We start from the raw sequence: 22160 nt of genomic DNA, 5'->3' as shown, positions 1-22160 counted from the left end.
CCCCCACTGACTCCCATTGACCCAAATTGATCCCCATTGACTCCCATTGAGCCCCATTGACTCCTATTGACCCAAATTGATCCCCATTGACTCCCATTGACTCCCATTGACCCCCATTGATCCCCACTGACTCCCGTTGACTCTCACTGACCCCCATTAACCCCCATTGATCCCCATTGACTCCCGTTGACTCCCATTGACTCCCATTGCCCCCCATCGACTCTCATTGACCCCCATTGACCCCCATTGATCCCCATTGACTCCCATTGACTCCCATTGCTCCCCATCGACTCTTATTGACCCCCATTGACCCCCACTGATCCCCATTGATCCCATTGACCCCCATTGACTCCCATTGCCCCTAATTGACCCCTTTGCCCCCCATTGACCCCCATATTAAATTAGCAGGACTTATTGAGAGGGCTTTAAACTAGATTTGAAGGGGAGGGGATGAAACCAGATGTGGCAGAGGCACAGCCAAGGGCGACATGCTGGCATCTGAGGGCAGTGCTAATGATGCCCTTCGGTCTGCCGACCAAGTGCAATCAATGGCCCAGCTGAAGTGCATCTGTACGAATGCACGCAGCTCAGGCAACAAACAGGAGGAGCTGGAAGCGCTTGTGAGGCAGAAAAGCTGTGATTTAATTGTCATCACAGAAACATGGTGGGATGACTCTCAGAACTGGAGCGCTGCAATGGGTGGATATAAACTGTTCAGAAGGGACAGGTGAGGAAGGAGAGGAGGTGGGGAAGCCATGTATGTTAGGGAGCGTTTTGACTGTTTGGAACTTTATGAGGGTGATTGTAGGGTTGAGTGTCCATGGGTAAGAATCAATGGGAAGGGCAACAAAGCAGACATCCTAGGGGATGGTCTGTTACAGGCCACCCAACCAGGATGAACAGGCAGATGAAATATTCTACAGACAGCTGTGAGAAGCCTCCCGATCAGCAGCCCTTGTTCTTATGGGGAACTTCAGCCTACCAGGTGTCTGCTGGAAGTACAACATGGCAGAGAGGAAGCAGTCTAGGAGGCTCCTGGAGTGTATGGAAGACAATCCTGACACAGCTGGTCAGTGAACCAACCAGGGAAGGAGCCCCACTGGATCTGTTGTTGTAAATAGAGAAGGGCTCATTGAAGGTCCCCTTGAGTGTAGTGATCATGAAATTATTGAGTTGATTATCCTTGGAGAAGTTAGAAGAGCGGTCAGCAGAATTGCTACTTTGGCCTTCAAGGGCAGACTTCAGCAAAGCCTTTGACACCGTATCCCACAGCATCTCCTGGAGAAGCTGCAGCTCATGGCCTGGATGGTGTATCTGCGATGGATAAAGAACTGGCTGGAAGGCCAGGCCCAAAGAGTTGTGGTGAATGGAGCCAAATCTAGTTGGTGGCTGGTCATGAGTGGTGTCCCCAGGTCTCAGTATTGGGGTCAATTTTGTTTAATCTCTTTATCAATGATCTGGATGAGGGGATCGAGTACACTCTTAGTAAGTTTTCAGATGACACCAAGTTGGGTGTGAGTGTTGATCTGCTGGAGGATGGGAAGGCCATGCAGAGGGATCTGGATGAGCTTGATTGTTGGTCTGAGGTTTAACACGGCCATGCACGGGTCCTTCACTTGAGTCACAACAACCGCTACAGGCTCAGGAAGAGGTGCTGGAAAGCTGCCTGGCAGAGAGCGATCTGGGGGTGTTGGTTGACAGCAACTGAACACGAGGCAACGTGTGCCCAGGTGACTGAGGGGAGACCTTATCAGTCTGTACAACTACATGAAAGGAAGTTGCAGCATGATGGGTGTTGATCTCTTCTCCCAAGTAGCAAGTGATAGGACAAGAGGAAATGGCCTCAAGTTGTGTCAAAGAATGTTCAGATAAGATATGAGGAGACATTTCTCCATGGAAAAGGTTGTGAAGCAGTGGAACAGGCTGCCCAGGGAAGTGGTGGAGTCACCATCCCTGGAGGGGTTTAAGGGATGTTTAGATGGATTTCTTAGGGACATGGTTTAGTGCTAGAGTTGGGTTATGGTTGGACTCACTGATCCTGAGGGTCTCTTAGAGCTGAAATTATTCTATAATTCTATTGACAAACCAAATTCAGGGCCGTTATTCCCTTTAATGCCAATTACAACCCTGCAGTGTTACGTGAGGTGCCAAGGCTCTCACACACCCTCACATGCCTTGGGAGGGACAGAGATGGTCCTGTCCAGGGCAGCCATCCCTATTCACGGTGGGTGTGGGACAGGCACACAGACAGCACTGCAGACAGATTCGGTGCCTTTGTGCAAGAAACTCGTTCCCACCTCAGAAGCGTCACAAGATCTGTCCCTTCTCTATCCAGTAGATGTAGGGCAGCCCATGAATAGGAAGCGCATCACACTGGGGTGTCCATGGGTATAGCTACACTTCCAAAATTCCTTTCTCTCTTTTCACCACCCTGTTCTCACCCTGTTGATAACACAATCAAGGCACAGACAAACCATTGTCACACTGGGCCTGTCAGCAGCACCTTGTCATTCCTAGAGATCACTGACATGTCTGCCCAAGTACCTCAGGGGCAGCAGAGACACCACTGACTAAACACACGTTTCCTTCCGGGTCTGTCATTCCCAGCCCTGTTTCTCTCTGTCCTTTGGGACAGAAGACTTTGCTCACTCTCCTGTTGCCCAATTTCAGCCCTAACTTTCCATCTACCAACCACTGTAACATTACTCTGCTGCTTTGGCCCAGCAGCGCTGGGGAGGCTGCAGCAGTGCAGGAGTAGCCTGAGAGTGCTTAAAGGGTGGTTTCAGAGGTTGTGGAAGTTTTCTTCATAGTGGGAAACAGAATTGGAATGAAGTAAAGGGACAGAGTGCAGCTGAGGAGGTCCAGGATGGACATGAGCAGAAAAGAATGTGATGGAAGGGCAGTGCTGTGGTGGAGCAGGTCAGCAGAGAGAGTCTGCATCAGCCCAAGGCTTTGTGCTTCAAGGAGCAGCTGGGGAGGATGGAGAGATCTCAGCAAAGGAAGGAAGATGCTCAGACAGGAGCAAGGTGGGGCAGCAGGGGGGATGTCTCCAGCCTGCAGGGAAAGAGGTGCAGGGGATGCCACAGCACAGGACAGGCTGTCGTGGAGATGATCAAGTGATGTAAAGCGGCTCAAAGCCCCACCAGACATGAGCTCCTTCTCCCCTTGGCTATGGCTGTTGTCTGCACCTCTGATACCTGTGAGGAGACACCTTGTCCTTGCAGCACAGGGGCCTCATGGCCTCCTTGTCCCCAGCCAGGAACCTGGGAGGTGTGGGACCATAGTCCTGCCCTTGGCCTTGCACAGCCCCACATCACACTGTCCCAGGAAGGGCCCAGGCAATGTGGGATCGACAGGATCTGACTTCCCATGGTACAAGGTAAGGGCTTGGCTTTTGGTTAAAGAAACACATCCAGGTTTCCTCAGCATCAGAGACATCTTTACTTTGCTTTTCCTGACCTCCAGTTTTCTTCTCTAACCAAACCTGGATATTGTTTCTCAGTAGGTTCCCTCAGTGGGACCCATTAACAGTACAAGAAACTTTGGAGTTTTAATCTGAATCTGACTTCTTGAGAAGTTTCTTAAACTTCCTCCAGGGTCTGAGGTTCATGGACTCAGCACCAAACCCACCAGAGGGGTCATTAAAGCGCCTTGGGCTGGTCCTGTGCTGCTGCGCTGGGCTGGGCTCCTGGGACACAGGGAGCTCATGGAAGCGGCAGCACTGCAGAGAGACAGCTCTGCCCAGGAGCAGCTCCTCTGCAAAGCGCAGCAGGGCTGAGGGCTCTGCCTGGGGATCTCAGGACACGAGCAAGGCAGAGAGAGATTAAAGGTGGTCAGGACTGGGAGGATGACTGAGAGCTCACTGGAGGAGAAACCTTTGCAGCCCTTGCCATGGTAAGTCTCTGGTGCAGGGCAGTGCAGCTGTAGCTCCTGGAGGCATCTCCTAAAACTGGCAATGGCACAGCTTGTGGGATCTGTAAGGACGGGGCTCTTGTCAGGCCATGTTGAACAGCTGTGAAGGCGGGTGAGCACCCAGGGGTGCCCAGGGCTGTCCTGCAGAACAGGGTCCCTGCACCCCAGGGCTGTGCCGGGGCAGGGACTCTGCCGCCTGCCAGGGTCAGCGCTCAGCCTGCCCGGGAGATCCCATGGCAGCAGCTGTGGGTGGAAGGAGCGACCCCCGGCAGGGCAGGCAGGGAGCTTGTGGGGTTGAAGGGGGCTGTGTGGGTCAGGGCTGCTCAGAGCTCCAGATCACCCCACAGACATGGCAGAGGGTCCTTCAGAACAAGCGTCTGTGCTTTCAGTTTTGCACTCTTGTTTGTCTGGGTGTGCAGTGGGAGATGGGGATTTATTTCTCTCTTTGGAGAAGACACTGAGACCCCAGTTCTCGTTAGGACGTGTCTGAGCTGCTCCTGAGCCCCTGCACACACAGAGCTGCCCCTGGGCAGTGCCAGGAGGTGTGAGCAGGACAGAGCTGAGCACACAACGGGTGGGGCGGGGTCTGTGATACTGACAGGGAGCAGACCCAGGGACAGAGACACAGCTCCAGGCAGCACAGACATGGGCAGGGAAAGGGAGATGGACCAGAAATGCTGGGAAAGGGATTCAGGACCCCCCTGCCATCCCCTGCAGTTCAGACACATTTCCCAGTGCAACCTCTGGTCTCCTCTCCTCCCCAGCAGACCCTCTGCCCCAAAGCCATGGGGCCCAGGTCATGAGTCTCCACCTCAGCAGCTGGACCTCCAGGTGAAGGGGTCCTGGAACGTGGTACACAAAAAAGGTGCTAAAAGTACTTGCTCTACAGTGTCATTATGTGAGTGGCAGCAGCACAGCCGGGTCAGGAGAAGGTTCCACAGCATGCCCGTCTGCGTTTCGGTCCTTGCTTTATTTTCTGGTAGCACTGCAGTGTTCTTCCCTGTTTCTCCACCTGTCCATGGTGCTCTTGCTCTCTGGAGTTGGGATGAGAATGTGGGGCCGTTCTTGTTCTGACACCAACACAGGAAGTCTTGACCGAGATTTGTGTGCTCATGGAAACTAGATGCCCAAGCTGCATTTTAAACTGTGATGAACTGTTTTTCTCAGCTGGTAGAAAGAGAGAATGAGCTGAAACATCCATCCACCAGGGATGGGCTTTTCCATGAGAAACAGCATGTTTATTTTCCTCAGAGAAGTCTCCCCTAACTTGTCACTGTCCTTTCCTCCTTGCACAGGTCCTCATGCCCACAGGCAGCAAATGCCCAACAGCAGCTCCATCACCCAGTTCCTCCTCCTGGCATTCACAGACACACGGGAGATGCAGCTCTTGCACTTCTGGCTCTTCCTGGGCATCTACCTGGCTGCCCTCCTGGGCAACGGCCTCATCATCACCACCATAGCGTGGGACCAGCACCTGCACACCCCCATGTACTTCTTCCTGCTCAACCTCGCCCTCCTCGACCTGGGCTGTATCTCCAACATTCTCCCCAAGTCCATGGCCAACTCTCTGTGGGATACCAGGGTCATTTCCTATGCAGGATGTGCTGCACAGATCTTTCTGTTTGTCTTTTTAGCTTCAGCAGAATTTTATCTTCTCACCATCATGTCCTACGACCGCTATGTTGCCATCTGCAAACCCCTGCACTACGGGACCCTCCTGGGCAGCAGAGCTTGTGTCCACATGGCAGCAGCTGCCTGGGCTACTGGGTTTCTCAGTGCTCTGCTGCACACAGCCAATACATTTTCACTGCCCCTGTGCAAGGGCAATGCCCTGGGCCAGTTCTTCTGTGAAATCCCCAAGATCCTCAAGCTCTCCTGCTCACACTCCTACGTCAGGGAACTTGGGCTTATTGTGGTTAGTGTCTGTTTAGGATTTGTGTGTTTTGTGTTCATTGTGGTGTCCTATGTGCAGATCTTGAGGGCCGTGCTGAGGATCCCCTCTGAGCAGGGACGGCACAAAGCCTTTTCCACCTGCCTCCCTCACCTGGCCGTGGTCTCCCTATTTGTCAGCACTGCCATGTTTGCCCACCTGAAGCCCCCCTCTATATCCTCCCCATCCTTGGACCTGCTGGTGTCTGTTCTGTACTCTGTGGTGCCTCCAGCAGTGAACCCCCTTATCTACAGCATGAGAAACCAGGAGCTCAAGGATGCTCTGTGGAAACTCATATCTTAGTGTTTTCTGAAGCAAGAAACTGCTCATCTGCTTCTACATAGAAGTTGTAATGTAACTTGTTACAGGTCCAGCTTGTCATCAGTATTTGCTGTTGTTGTTGGCATTTTTTATTCTGATGATGTTGTCATCCCCTTTCTAAACCACTGTCTGCTTTTCTTTTATAACCCCTGGTTGTGTAAATGAGGAGCCATGATCTGTGTGTATTTAAACAAAGTAAAGGGTCCTGTAGTGACTTGATTTTCACTATATCCTTCCTGCAAGGCCTTTTGGAGTTGCAGGGACAGTTTCTGTGATGGGTGAAGGGTAAAAGAGTCCATCCCGGCAGCACTGCCAGGGAGCACCAGCGCTTGTTCTTCCAGAGCTGTTCTGGTTCCACTCCACACTCTCCTTCTCATCCCTTGTGTTGGTGCAAGGCCTGAGTGCTCTGGCAGCTTGGTCACCGTCCTGCTGTGTGTCAGTCCTGTGAGCGCAGGCAGGGACAGGCAATGGGCACTGCTGTGACAGAGATGGTCTTTGTAAAAGTAATTCTATAAAGAACAGCGATCTTCTTAGGACAGTGTCAGAAGACTTTGGACTTCTTAAAATTTCTGTCAAGAATATGCCCAAGAAAGTGGCCACAGATTAAACACCAGAGTACAGTTGAAAAGTGTGTGTGTGCAGGGCTGGCACACAGCAGTGTCCTCTCACAGCCAGGCTCCTGCCAGAGACCTGCAGGACCAGCAGAGCAGGGGCTGGGCTGTGTCCCTGTGCACTGGACACCCCGTGGAAGGAGCCTCAGGTCAGTCACCATGGACTGGCCCCTCACAACCACCATTTCCAGCACTGGCCTCTCATACCAACTCAGACATCTTTGTCCCTCCATGGAATTACACTGAATGAGTAGGTCAGAGATTCATGTTCTCATTGTACAGATAAGATGTGAGCATGTACATCATGTGTGTGAGGTAAGATGAATGTGAGTCAGCACAAACATTATCAGCTATTCCTTGGGGTTCCTTGAAGACCTGTGAGACAGACAGTTCATTGACATCACATCATGTTGGGACTAATATCCCATAGGAAACTACAAGAAAGCAGCACTGAGATGTGCTTCCTTGAACCAATGTCCATTCCTGATGATGAGGGACATCAAAGTTGAATGCAGAACATGGTGACACACCATGGGGCTGAGGTGCCTCCCATCCTTTGGGAATAGGAACAGGAGGCCAGAGAGACACTGTGACTCCAGCCTCTGTGTGTAAATGGGAAAGTGTCTGTTCCTGATTATGCCAATGTATTTTAAGAGTCCACAGGGCCAGCTCAGATGTGGATGTCTGACAGAATCCTGATATTTCTGTGTGTGACTCCAAGGACAAACCCCAGTGGCCCATTGAGATTCATCTCAGCTGCCTTGGACAGGCTCATTGCAAGTGTCCTTATTTGCTCCATCACCTTTGCCATCCCCATCATATGCTGTTCTACACAGTCCTACACCTGCCCCTCTTTCCCTGTGGGAAATTCTGGATTGTGGTCTCAAAATGTCAGAGTGATCAGAGAGGTTCAGAGGTCCCTCAGACAGTCAGACGTCAAACCCTTCTTCAGGAATGGCAGGAAGGAGAACTGGGAGAATGATAGGCTGGTCAGCCTATGTCTGTCCCTGGGAGGGGGCTGGACCACATTCTTCTGCACCCATCTCCAGGCAGCAGAAGGACAAGGAAGGCATTGTTGAACCCAAATGGGCAGGGGAAAGAAAGGCATGTTGTGTACATGGAGTTTTGCAAGGCCCCAGACATGGTCTCCTGTGGTGGCCTTAGAGCATCTTGGGGAGATCTGGGATGAAGATGTGGATGTTCTGATGGGTGGGAAGTTGGCTGTGTCCAAGCCCAAATATCATCAGTGGTACAAAGTCCTCTGTTTAGCCAGTTTCTAGTGGCATCCCTTAGTGATGAGTACTTGGGCCAACACTGTTGAACGGCTTTATTCTCCCCCTGCATCATGTTACGGAGCACATTTTCAATTCCTTTGTGGATGCAAGGCTGGGCAGAGGCCCAGAACAACCTCACCTGGTACCCCCTGCCTTGAGAAGAAGAGTGAGACAAGGTGATGTTCAGGGCTCTCTTCAAACCTGACTTATTCTATGATTCAATGAGTCTTTACCTTGGAGAGGTGTTTGAAGACAGAAGATGTAGTCCTTACCAGCTAAAAGAATGAATCCTGCCTGAAATTGCTAACCTAAAATATGTAAACCCTCTCAGTTTTGGTCAGTTTGCTCCAATAACAAAGATAAAAGTGACTTTTAAAACACTTAATCAGAACCTGCAAAGAATACTGTCCTTGCAGCGCAGACACTCTGGAGCCTGCACAATTAGCTGAGTCTTGTTTTAACATCTGTCTCAAGACTGCTACATAAAGTGTCCTTTAGCTGAACTTTGCTCCTTATGCGCTCATATGCATCCCTAGGATGGGAGACTGGGGTCAGCCCGGGACCCTCTCTCAACAAGCGTGCGTGGTGATAAAACGATTATGTAACCAATATACCAATGTGTAAACACTTGCTTCTTTAGGAGTGCCAGGAGGGTCTGAATGTAGTGATAAGATTTTGGATATAATAGATGTTCCTTCTCTATCTGTTGTGCTGGTTTTATTCCAGCATCCAGACTTGCACAACTCTGGAATAAACAAGATCTCATCTCTGGGTGTGGGATTGGCTTTGCACTTCAGTTAGTGAATTTGCAATTAGCAACCAGGAAGAAGGAAAAAATAAAAAAAATAAAAGAGGCGGGAGAGGACATAGAAAAGATGTCAACATTTCACGTTCCCTTACAGAATGCTTCTCCGCTCAGGTTTTTAGTAGGAAATAAATTTGATCAATTTGACAGAACAAGCATAGTTTTATCTAGTCAGGTCCTGGCCCATAAGGAGGGTGACGGATGGGTGTGGGATTATGAGGTCACTTGTGTCTCACAAACTCATAATTGAGTTCAAAGACTTTGGCTGTGAAGGGGACAGTGACATTAGTTCTTTCTCTGGAGGTGACAGCCCAGCAGCAGGGACATGGCTGGGAAAGAACCTCTGCCAAAGTGCCCACAGGCCCTACCCAGGAAGAGCCCTTGGAGACGGGTTGTCATGTCCATCCCACCTAAGAACATGATGAGACAGCAGCAGGGACATGGTTGTGTCTGTCAGAGAAGCTGAAAGGCCAGCAGCAGTGCTGGGATTTAGAAGATCATGGTGAGGTTACTTGTCTTCTGACAGGTAAAAAAGCACAAGTAGCCTTGTGGTGATTGGATTCCCTGTTTGAAGGGCAGTTTATGAGATGGTCGAGCTTTCCTTGATAGTGAGAAGAACCAGGAAAGAGAGTGCAGCTTGGAAGGTGAGGACTGGATATCAAGAGGAAGAAATGTCACTGGAAAGGCAGTGCTGTGGTCAGGAGATCACCCAAAGGGGGCTGGATCAGCCCACAGCTTTGTGGACCATGTAGAACACCCTGTGGTGGAGATGGCAAAGGGCACTGTAAAGGCTGCAAGGGACCCACAGAACCCAGGTCTCTGTCCCCTTGGCCATGGCAGTTGTCTCTGCCACTGAGGCCCAGGAGAAGACATGTCATGTCCTCATGGCACTGGGGCCTCGGTGCCTCCTTGCAGCCCCATGGGAAAGCTGGTAGTTGTTGTCCCAGTGTTGTCATTCCCTGGGCCTTGCACACTCACATCCCACAGTCCCAGGAAGAGCCCTGAGGCGTGTGTGAGGGACAGGATCCCCCTTCCCATTGCCTGCAGGTCATGGCTTCTCCTTTCTGCTTCAGAAAGCAAACCAAGGGGTTTCTGAGCATCGGAGCTGAAGAAAAGACTCAAAGGAGACCTCATGGTGGCTACAGCTTCCTCACAAGGGGAGAAGGAAGAGAAGTTATTGATCTCTTCTCACTGGTGACCCATGACAGAACCCAAGGGAATGGCAGTAGATATGCCAGGGGAGGGTCAGGTAGGACCTGAGGAAAAGGTTCTTCCGCCAGAGGTGCTGGACACTGAACAGGCTCCCCACGGAAGTGTCACGGCCCCAACCTGACAGTGTTCAAGGAGAGACTGGACAACGTCCGCAGATACACAGGGTGACCTGTGGGGTGTCCTGTGCAGGGACAGGAGTTGGACTCCATGATCCTCGTGGGTCCTTCCAACTCAGGACATTCTAAGATTCTATGAAACACTAGGTTAAAAGTCCATGTGTTCATTGTGCAGATGAGTTGTAAACATACACGTCATGTGCATGTCCAGTGTGTGCATGTGGTGAGATGAACCCAAGGGAGTGCAAATGTCATCAGCTATTCCTTGGGGTGCCATAAAAGTCAGTGGGACAGAGATGGTGTTCAGGGGTCTCTTCCAACCTGTGTTATTGTAGGATTCCATGAATCTTTTCCTTGGAGCGCTCTTTCACGTCAGAATAGACAGAGGAAGAAGAGAAAAAAAATGAAGAGGCAGAAGCAGAGATGTAAAATGCCCCAGAGTAAGTGCAGCAGCTCCGCTGAGGAATGTTTCTCCACTCAAACCCTTGATAGGAAATCTATCAGATACATTTGATGAAAGCAGCTTAGTTTGATCTGCTCACACACTGGACCACAAGGAGGGTGATGTGGGTACGATGCCATGTGGTCACTTGTGTCTCAGGAACTCATAGTCCAGTAGGAAGCCAATGGCTGTGGAGGGCACTGTGAGGTCACTTCTGCCTCTGCAGGGGATTGGCCAACATCAGGAACACGGCTGGGAAAGGACTGTGAGGACACACACATACGAGACGAGCAATTGGGCCCAATCAGCACGGCTTTGTGAAAGGCAGGTCCTGCTTGACCACCCTGATCTCCTTCTGTGACAAGGTGACTGGTTGAGCAGATGAGGGAAAGTCTGTCGTGGGGAGTGAATCTGCCACACAGGCTGTGGGTGTTGTGTCCTTAGACTGCAGTAAAGCCTTTGACACCGTATCCCACAGCATCTCCTGGAGAAGCTGCAGCTCATGGCCTGGATGGTGAATCTGTGATGGATCAAGAACTGTCTGGAGGGCTGAGCCCAAAGAGTTGTGGTGAATGGAGCCAAATCCAGTTGGTGGCCCATCATGGGTGGTGTCCCCGGGGCTCAATATTGCAGCCAGTTCTCTGTCATCTCTTTATCAATGATCTGGATGAGGGGATCGGGTGCACCCTGACTATGTTTTCAGATGACACCAAACTGGGTGGGAGTGTTGATCTGCTGGAGGGTATGAAGGCTCTACAGAGGGATCTGGAGCTGCTGCTTCATTAGGCTGAGGCCGTTTGTCTGAGGTTTAACAAGGCCAAGTGTCAGGTCCTGCACTTTGGTCATAACAATCCCCTGCAACACTAAAGGCTTGGGGAAGAGTAGCTGGAAAGCTGCCTGGTGGAAAAGGACCTGGGCTTCTTGATTGACAGCAGCTGAACATGAGCCAGTGTGTGCCCAGGTTGCCAAAAAGGCCAATGGCTTGATGTGCATCAAGAATAGTGTAGTGGGCAGAACCGGAGCAGCGATCATCCCCTTGTACTCGGCACTAGTGAGGCCACAACTGAAATCCTTGGTTCAGTTTTGGGCCCCTCACTATAGGAAAGACCTTGGGGTGTTGGAGTGAGTGCAGAGGAGGGGGACAAGGCTGTTGAGGGTCTGGAGCACAAGTCTGCTGAGGAGCAGTTGGGGGTTCTGAGGCTGTTTATCCTGGAGAAAAGGAGGCTGAGAGGAGACCTTTTCGCTCTCTACAACTATCTGAAAAGATGTTGTAGCATGGAGGGTGTTGGTCTTCTGCTGAGTAGCAAGTGAGAGGATGAGAGGAAATGGACTCAGCTTGTACCAGAGAAAGTTCAGAATTGATATTAGGAAACATTTCATCATGGAAAGGGTTGTGAAGCAGTGGAACAGGCTGCCCAGGGAAGTGGTTGAGTCACCATTCTCTGTTCCTTAGCACAGCTTCTAGGAGGATCTGTTCCATCATCTTCCCAGGCACAGGTAAGAGACTGACAGGTCAGTAGTTTTCAGGGTCCTTCTTTCTACAGCAGAGAAACAGTGCCACACATCACAGCTTAAAACGTGGAGACTGGACATGAGGAGGAAGAAATGTCACTCAAAGGGCAGTGCTGTGGTACGAGAAATCATCCAGAAGGAGCAGGAGATCAGTCCATGTACTTGTCTTTCAGGGAATAGAGTGGAGACACATCAGTCAATGTATGGAAATACCAGGGTGAGAGCAAGGGGAGGAAGCGAGATGGGTGTCTACAGCCTGCAGGGAAACAGAAGCAGCTGAGGGACAGTGTAGGACAACCTGTTGTGGAGATGGCAAAGGACACTGGCAAGGCTGGATGTCACCAAGAGAACCCAAGTCTTTGTCCCCTTGGCTATGGCCATCGCCTCTGACACCAAGGCCTGTGAGGAGACATGTTGTCCTCAGGCACTGCGGCACCCCATGGCCTCCTTGCACACCCCCAGGAAGGCTGGGAACTGTCACACCATTGTCCTTCACTCAGCACCACACAGCCCACATCCCCTGCCCCAGGAAGAGCCCTGAGCAATGTGTGAGGGACAGGATCTGCCTTCCCAGGGGCTGGGGGTCAGGCCTTGGCCTCTCTGCTTCATCAGACAAAACCAGGGTTTTCTCAGCACCTCAGCTGCCTGCACGTTTCCCTTTGTTTATCTGCCATCATGGCCTCCAATTCTCTGCTCTAACGAGTCCCTGGGGAGGCTCTGCTGGTACTTGCCCTCAGTGGAACTCATTAATACTTCAAGGAACTTAGTACTTTTTTCTTCTGGCTTTGACTTCTGGAAAGGTTTGTGCGGTCTCCTCTCAGCACCTGAGTAATGTTCAAGGACTCAGCACCAAATGCACCATGGGGCTCATTACACTCAAGAAAGCCCTAACAAACCATGTGTCTTCTTGTAATGTCCTTCCAATCTTGTATAGTTAATTAGAGAGTTTTCTTTGTGTAATTATGGAGAAAGATTTCAAAAAGCTTCTGATAAAAAAGTCTTTCTATTGTAAAGGGTGTATTTTAATACTTTCAGTTTGGAGAAGGTGTGATTGCAGCATTGTCTGATGTTGATCCAGGGTCTCTCCTAAGGAGGTCTGGACTGGCTGGAGAAGCTGTCCCTTGAGGTCTCACACCGTGTGGACAACCTTGCTCCTCACCTCCCACCATCCCCCCAACCCCATCGTTTCTCTCATTGGCCCCCTGGGACTTGCATCCCTTTTCCTCACGCCAGACTTCACTGCAGTCTGCAGCTGGATGTGCCAGCTCCTTTGCACCAGCTCCCACCTGCTCTCCTTGGAGACCCAAGTGCACACAGCAAAGAGGGACTTTGCTTTACCCTTGAACAAACAAAATACAACTGATAAGAGTCATGATTAAAAGTAAACACACTCCTCAACTGTACACCAAGGACAAGCTGCCACCACTGAGGTTCACCTTTTCCAAGTCAGAACCATGCAAGAAATGTTTTAGACAGAAAGGAAATTATTAAATAAACACAATAAAAGAGTTGGGTAAAGACAGAATTAGACAGACTACTGAAAGACAAGGAATCTTTTAACTCCTTGAAGCTGAAAGCAGCAACTGGGTTGTTGACGAGTGTCTGAGTGATCAAACAGTAAGAGGAAGGGAAACCCAGAGAGCAATCACAAGTGCTTGTGTGCAGATCAGCTGCTGGAAATGGGACTTCAGATATGGTCAGTTTAGTCAGGGCAGGAGGAAATACCTGGAGGATGAGGGAGATGAGATGCACAGATAACAGAGAGAGTGCTGAGAAGGCAAATGTAGTGGAGGATCAGAAGTTCTCCTCTCCTTCTTAATGCACATCCTGAAAAGTCTCATTTTGATCTAATGGGAAAACACTGATATTTAAAGTATTCAAAAGAAAGAAAGAAGAATTACAACACCAACAGTGTTTGATGTTTAAAGTTGCAAGAACACATTTTCTTCACTCTACATCTTTCATTCGCTTTCTTTTTCCCTCCATTTATAGAAAAGGTTCTCTAGATTTCTCTCCTACCAAAGCCTCCAGCATTAAGAAAGAATCCTTGTGTCTTGTACAGAGCCAAAGGCACCTCAAGGCTTTTGCAATAGTGAGGAGCCCAAAACTGAACTGAGGATTTGAGTTGTGGCCTCACCAGCATCAAATACAAGGGGACGATAACTGCCCTATTTCTGTCCACTAGTCTATTCTTGATACAAGCCAGGAGGCCATTGGCCTTTTTGGCCACCTGGGCACACACTGGCTCATGTTCAGCTGCTGTCAATCAACACCCCCAGATTTTACATCTCTGCTTCTGCCTCTTTGTTTTCTTCTTCCTCTGTCTATTGTGACGTGAAAGAGCTCTCCATGGAAAAGATTCATGGAATCCTACAATAACACAGGTTGGAAGAGACCCCTGAACACCATCTCTGTCCCACTGACCTTTATGGAACCCCAAGGAATAGCTGATAGCATTTGTGCTCCCTTGGGTTCATCTCACCACATGCACACACTGGACATGCACATGATGTGTATGTTTACAACTCATCTGAACAATGAAAACAGGGACTTTTGACCTAGTGTTTCATACAATCTTAGAATGTTCTGAGTTGGAAGGACCCACGAGGATCATGGAGTCCAACTCCTGTCCCTGCACAGGACACCCCACAGGTCATACCGTGTGTCTGAGGCTGTTGTCCAGTCTCTTCTTGAACACTGTCAGGTTGGGGCCGTGACACCTCCCTGGGGAGCCTGTTCAGTGTCCAGCACTGTTGGAGTGATAAAGGACTCAGCAAAACAATTTGATTCAATGTGAATCACGCTAAAGCCATTTATTACAGAAACAAGTCTCCTTATATACGCAACTATATTCTAATCACGCGTCCATGCTCCAAGCATGGATTCGCTAAATTAGTATCGTGGGCTGTCCGTGCGCTGGAATCTCACTGTTGATATGTCTGATGATTCACGCCATGCGAGGACCCCGCTGATTGAGGAACGCCCCTCTTTCTCACAGCAGATTCTGTTCTCAGCTCCTCGAAGCGGCCTTGAGATTTCTTTGAGCCTGACTAATTCAGTAACAGATCTTTATCTATCAATACCCCTCCACACTTCCCCCTTTCTGTTATTGAATTAGTCAGGCCCCTTTAAGCGCACGGTGCATCATTTTTGATATATACTGCAACGTAGAACACGTGATTAACAACATAATGACAATTACATATAATACAGTTAAACCTTACTTAATACGATCAAACAACTACCTGCCTATTTTTAAAACCTTAATTCTATTATGACAACCTTATTAACACACTATTTTAATAGATTAAAAATAATCAGACAAGTTAATACAATATATTCTCTTAAATTCCTAAAAGATCTATAACTGCGCAGTTTATAGGGTAACATACTTAATACCATCAGTATATACTAATAATTGAATTAATATCTTAAAAGTTATCTTAACCTATTTAAAAGATCAATAGCTTAACCTTAATATCCCTTCTAAAACTTATCAGCTGCTAAACTTAGATTACTATGGTAGGGATATCTCATAATTTTACCTTTTCTATGCATTAAATATCTAATCATAATATCACCCTTTCAGATCTCTCGCTGATTGTTCAAATTGCCATTCTCCACAGAAGGTACACCACCTGCTTGCTAATAGGCTTCTAGACCACCAGGTCTGCGAGCATCTGTAACACTGAATTGGGATCCATGGTTTACATGTGAAACAGTCCTCACAACTTATCTCCCTCCTGCGCATCTGTTGAATCTTTGTTGAATCCACTTCAATCCTCGGCCTGTATTGACACAAACATAACCTTTTCCCCAGGTTATCAATTGATGAGGCCTTTTCCATTGACTAGTGACTTGACCATAACTAATGTAGGTTCTTTCTGATTTAGCATGGTTTTGGGTCATACTTGCAAAGTATTTCATCACATACAATGTTTTTGACAATTGGTTTTGTGGTGTTTCCCCTACTTCCCCACCCCCCCCCCCCTTTTTTTCTTTTTTAAAAAAAAGCAAACAAACATACAAACAAAAAAAGTTCAGAACAAGATACGTGTGCTGGATCTTGACTACGTACTCAAAATCACAAATCAAATTTAAAAAGCTCTAAGTAATTTAAAGCTGTGCCAAGTTCTGCTAATTGGGTTGAACCTTCAATAATTTGTACAGAATGATGCCAATTGTTATCTCCACATCAAACCACTACAACTTTATGAGACTTCCCAGAACCATCAACAAAAACTTTGTAAGTATGTAGGATCAGACCAAATACAAGTATGGCCTATGACCTGATGTTAAAGACTTGCAGGTTCTGCAGCAATTTACATTTATGTGTGCCAAAAGCTGTGCTGTGAAGAAAACCATCTAGTGCAATTTATAGAGACATAGATCACAAAATAAAAAAATCAGAATTACATTTCACAAATGGTACATATATGACAAAAGGATCATGGCCTATTAAGACTTAAATTCATTCCCTGCATTCTCTTGATTAGAGTGACAATTGGTATATCAGTCTGTTAGCATTCTCATCATACTGTCCCACAATAGCCACAGGTTGTTTCATAGACAAATCTGCAAGTCCAATTGAATGCAGTTAGCCTGTAAGGTTGTCATAAATTTATTCCTCTAAGTTTCTAACTCCATTTTGCTGTCATATATATTGGATATTGTTTTCCCTTACCAGATCGAAGTCCTGTTTCAGATTTCTCAGTGTAGTATTTGCTTTATCGAAACATTGGCTGTTAATATTAGTGGAAATACAGCATTTGAAATTTCCTTGGAGATTTCTCACTTGCAGCAAGCAGATCTGTGCCATCCAAGCAGCTTCTTGTAGGCCATGCAACTAAACAGAATTCTCAGAAAACGTTATTTGAGCTTACAATTTACTTAACAAATCTTAACCTAAGAGAGGTATAGGACTTTCTGGCAACCATAAGAATTCATGTATTAAAACTTTGTTCCATATTTGGCATTCCATTGGTCTCAAAAAATGGCCTTTCTTCTGTTCTCTCCCATGACCTCAAAAACTAGCATGGTGAATTTACTAAGAAGTCTATCAACAAATTTTTGGTTTAATTTTCCAGTTTCATTAGAACTATGGGTCTGCTCAGGATGCCTTTAAACTTCACCCTCGGACTGCTCCATTCAGCATTACATCGCTGCAGTGGGGGGAGAGAGCCCCCCCTTTCACTGCTTTAAAAGCAGGCAGCCAGGTTTTTCCATTTTAGTTTTTCTTTCTCTTCTTGCTGCAGTTTAGAGATAACCAAGGTCACGCAGCTGGCATAATGGCTGGTACGAAGTGGGAGGCTCTGGGAAATTTCTCAGTTACAATGAGCTGCACACAGGCCTGGGATATTTTGCTCTTTTGTTTTCCCATTTCATTCCAACCATAATACACTTTATATGCAATTTCAAGTAGCTCAGCAATACTTACAGTCCTTAGCTCCATTTACCTTTTACAATTTAGAGATGTCAAAAAACAGTATAAACCAGTATAATAAACATAAATCCATTATTCTGTTTTCCTAGATCCAAATCAGTTAATATTCTAGCAACTTTTAAATACAACCTCTTCCAAATTCACATCTATCATAGCATTTTAAAATTTAAATGCTTTTCTAACAATACAAGCAATTACTATAATGTGTAAGGATGCATCCTAGCGGGGGGCAAGGTGGAATTTTAGTACTGGAACCAGTTCCCATTTTGTAATTATCTCCCCAAACAAGATTCTTTTGGTACCAAATATGAATATGCAAACTAAAATACTGAGCTCAGATGTGAAAACTAAATACCCAGTTCAAATATGCAGATAGATCACAGTCACACTAATTTAAGACAATATCTCAATTTTTGCATTGCACCTTTGGGCCGCTAGCTGCTCAGCCAGGTGGAGGTACCTCTGGGTCTCCCCGACAAAAAAAGTCTGTGCGCGCTGGAGCCCAATTGGCACCCGCCCCCCTGCCGCCGCAGCGAGCTGGACTGGGCAAGGCCTTTTTTTTCTTTTTCTGTTTTGTTTTGTTTTGTTTTGTTTTTTACTGTCTGATCTGGTGCGCTACAGCTGTTATTCCAAAACCAGGATTCTTTACATGGTGTGCATATGGAAAAGCCAAATCCAGCACATCGAGATGAGGCACAGCCTGTCACAGAGTTGCGCAAGTCTGAATGCCGGAATGAAGGTAGCATGCTGGAGAGAAAAATAACAGCTACTACACGCAAAATTTTACCATCACGTTCACGCAGTAAAGAACTAAATTGCTCATGATCTTCTGAATTATCACAAAATGCACATTTTGAGTCAACGGATTCTCATGATTTAACAGACTGTGAACTTATCGTACCATACAGCAAAGACCTACCAAAATTGCAACATGCTTAAACAGATACCCACAAAGAAAACAGGTTAATAAGGAAAGCATCTTACAGACTTTAACAAGTTTTCTGACCTGTGTGTTATCAGCTAATTCTCTCTCAGCTTGTTGAAGTTCAAACCGTTCCGCCTGTAAAACTGTCTGAAATGATTTCTTGTAGAGATTTATTTTGTCCTGGTCTTCTGGCCTTAAAAACAACATTAATTGCAACAAAGTATCATATATCAAGATTCTATTCTCCGGACACTTTTCCCAATCATCTAACTTATACAGCAGCCAACACTGATTTCAATATTTAACAAGATCTTCCTTCCTTATAATTCCAAGTGCTTTCCTAAGTTTTAAAACACCTCCCAATACCGATTTTTTAGGAACACAACTGGAAACAATCATTCCTGACCCCATCTTGCAAGTAAAAACCTTGAGGAGAGGAGGGAGGGAGGAGGGGAGGAAGGCACAGGGCTGCTTGCAGCGTGAATGGGAAAAACGGGGAGAAGGTTTTATGGCGCACTTAAAAACAACTAGTAAAACAATTAACTCACATTCCTGACAAGCTGCTTGATTTTCAGAGAGGCAGTACACAGGAGCACATAAAATGTACTGTAAAACTCGCAAATAACATGTTGATAGCAAACATTAGCATTCTCTACTGCTAATCTCAACACTAGTGCTTCCTTAACTTCTAAGTTTTCAACCTGCTTACTGATGGCCTCTTGAAGATGGTCAATAAATTGCATGTAATTCTCATTGGGACCCTGATTAATAGCTGCAAATGATTTGGCTGCTTTGTTGGTTTCAGACACCTCTCTCCTGGTTTGGTATGCAAGATCTGTTGACTGCCTCAGGATTTCAGAAACTAATCATGCCTGTAGTTGTGGTGTGTCAATTAGTGTCTCTTCCAGGAGTTGTGGGATACCTGCCCCCCCCTTTCAACGAATCGCCATCGATCTGTCCTAAATGATCTATAGCTGTTACATTGGATAGGTCTAATTTTGCTTGAGTTTTTCATGGTTCTTATCTGATCTCGGGGCAACTCGTACACATACTTAACTTTTCAAGAAAAATGCTTCAAACCCTCATCCTCTTCCGAGTCATCAGATAACACGGACTTGAAGGGTGCTGGAGAATCATTAGTAACAGGGGGGTTCGGAACCGTGCACATTCTCGCCAATACTTTCTAGCATCATAATTATTCGTATAACCTGAGTCCCCAAGCACATCCCCTTTCCCGTCACAATCAGCATGACTGCATTGCTGACTGTTGGATTCACTCGCTAATAGCTGATCTGATCTTTCACACAGTTCTTTTGCCCAGTTCTTATCCGGCGACTCCTTCTGCTCTTTTGTAGGAGTTAGAGGGGTAGAAGGCAGTAAAGGCAGATACGAATCAGTAAAAGGACTGATATTAGAAACAAGGCTCCTTATATATGCAACTATATTCTAATCACGTGTCCATGCTCCAAGCATGGATTCGCTAAATGAGTGTCATGGGCTGTCCATGTGCTGGAGTCTCACTGAGGATACGTCCGATGATTCACGCCACACCAGGACCCCGCTGACTGAGGACGCCCCTCTTTCTCACAGCAGATTTTGTTCTCAGCTTCTGGAAGTGGCCTTGAGATTCCTTTGAGCCAGACTAATTCAGCAACAATTATTTATCTATCAAAACCCCTGCACACTCCTCTGGCTGCATGTCTCTTCTTTCCTCTCTTCTTTCCTTTTCTCTCACTCTCCTGCTTCCTGCCTCTTTTCTTTCAAATCCTCCATTTCAGTCCTGCAGCCCAACACTACTTTTTATTCTTCCTTCCCTTTCTGCTGCTCCCTTCGCTTTCTCCCTCTGTCCCATATCTTTCTTCCCGACTTGTCTCTTGGAGACATTGGGCCACTTTGGCCCCAAGTCTGGGGATGGTTTGGCCAGTTTTCAGAGGCCTGGCTGGTGACAGCAGGGACAGCAGGCAGTGACAGGCCCGGGGCTGACAGGCTCCCCCTCCCCTAGGGGGCGCTCGGCTGCCACACCCAGCTGACATAGAACCTTTGTCACAATGCCCGCTACCGTGGAGAGGATGCGGTGACTCTGCAGGTGACAGGGACACTGCAGGACTTGGTGTCAGCTCAGCAATTTCTCAGTTCCCCAAAGAAGCTGAATTTTGCAAATTGCTGCCTTTGCTGTTGAAATGAGGTCATCAGGTGGGTGTTTTGGTGTAATACACTGAAAACCAGAGCAGAAATGGTGAACTATTCCCATGATATGCATGATCCCTGCACCAAACCACCATGACTCAGCCTAAGGAGATCTGCAGCTTATTTTTTTGTACTGCCAGCAGATTGTGGAAGTACAGTATAAAAATCATCTTTATGGAGAGATCTTTGCATTTTAGGTTTAGTCTAAGTGTCTCAAGTAGCTGGGGTTTTTGTTTGGGCCTAATCCATAAGGTCTGATGGCTTTCCTCCTCCTCTGAAGGTGGATGTGGTAGAAAATGTAAAGCAAATAAACGTCCTGCAGCCTAGCCTTGCCTTGCCTTGCCTTGCAGCCCTTATGCTTGGCAAAAGGAGAGGATTAAAAGCTTTTGCTAGTTAAAGTAATCAGTGAAATGTCATTGCAAGTGTGGGTCTTACAATGAGAGATGTCTGGATTTCTTTTTGTAACAGCACAAATCTTTTTAGCCTGTTCCCAGGAATTGATGGAATAGGAAAGGAGTCCAAAGGAGTGTACGTATTCATTTTCCAAGTAACTGCTTTATATGTCTGTAATGGAGAAGAAGATTGTCTAGAAGAAGCCAGAGGAGTTCCATTCCACATCTCTGTCATTGGGTGGATTGGTTGACTTCAGGGTTTGCAGGGACAGGAGTTTCCTGTGTGATTTACAGCTCAAATATGGTCAGAGAAACTGTCCTCATTTCATTTTTAATTTCTCTCACATGGATACCCAGAGAGATTTTAACCTGGACTGCAGACTGGTGACTTCCACTAGTCTTTTGCTGACATGGTTAACTTAGGAATTAAAACATCAGACTTGTTTGTAAAGAAATTTTCAATTGGTGAAGGACATTTAGAGGAGGAATGATGCTAATGAACATATGGGGAATAATGTGAAATGACTCTTCAAAAAATAATAAAGGGAAAGCTTGTGGGGAAAAAAAAAAAAAAAAAAAAAAAAAAAAAAAAGAATCAGGGCAGCTGATGTTTTCTATCCCCCAAATCCCTTGGGCAGGAGTCTGAAGAGCTCTCTATTAGTCATGGTGCCAGGATCTGTCATATTTCTAGAAACTGAGTTTAGAAGCTTTTAGAGGTGATTTGATCAACATGTGGTCACTGTTCCTCGTCAGAGCTCAAAGTATGTGCAAGATTTTGCAGGGACATCTGGCTGGAAGTGTTGATTAAACAGTATGGAGGATTAAATAGTACATAGGATTAAATAGTATATACGATTGCAGTACAAGTGCTTTGCATCCTCTACAAATTGCCAAATAAGTAGTAAAGTTAAATAGACTAGACTAGCATTTTAAAATCAGGAGTGACTGTCTGCAGGCTAAATCATGTTTTCTTGCTATTTGATACTGCACTATAGCCCTTGGGACTTGTTGTCTGGAAGATAAAAAAAACCCTAACCAAACCAAATCTGAGAGGAAAAAAAACTGGGGAGAGTGCCTG

The 22160-nt window shown here is 47.0% G+C and overlaps 1 protein-coding gene across 1 annotated transcript; it reads left to right on the top strand.

Annotated features, from left to right (window-relative positions):
- Positions 1 to 5230: 5230 nt before the first annotated feature.
- On the top strand, positions 5231 to 6145 carry LOC309451882 (olfactory receptor 14J1-like; the record flags this gene model as incomplete). The annotated part of the gene is made up of 1 exon (XM_082076587.1): positions 5231 to 6145. The coding sequence occupies one exon, from the start codon at positions 5231 to 5233 to the stop codon at positions 6143 to 6145; it is 915 nt and encodes a 304-aa protein (XP_081932713.1).
- Between the last annotated feature and the right edge of the window lie 16015 nt (positions 6146 to 22160).

This window comes from Streptopelia decaocto (genome assembly GCF_964273445.1).
Source record: "Streptopelia decaocto genome assembly, contig: HAP1_SCAFFOLD_64, whole genome shotgun sequence".
Classification (NCBI taxonomy): domain Eukaryota; kingdom Metazoa; phylum Chordata; class Aves; order Columbiformes; family Columbidae; genus Streptopelia; species Streptopelia decaocto.
The sequence above is the reverse complement of the archived record's forward strand: the minus strand, read 5'-3'. Positions and strand labels throughout refer to the sequence as shown.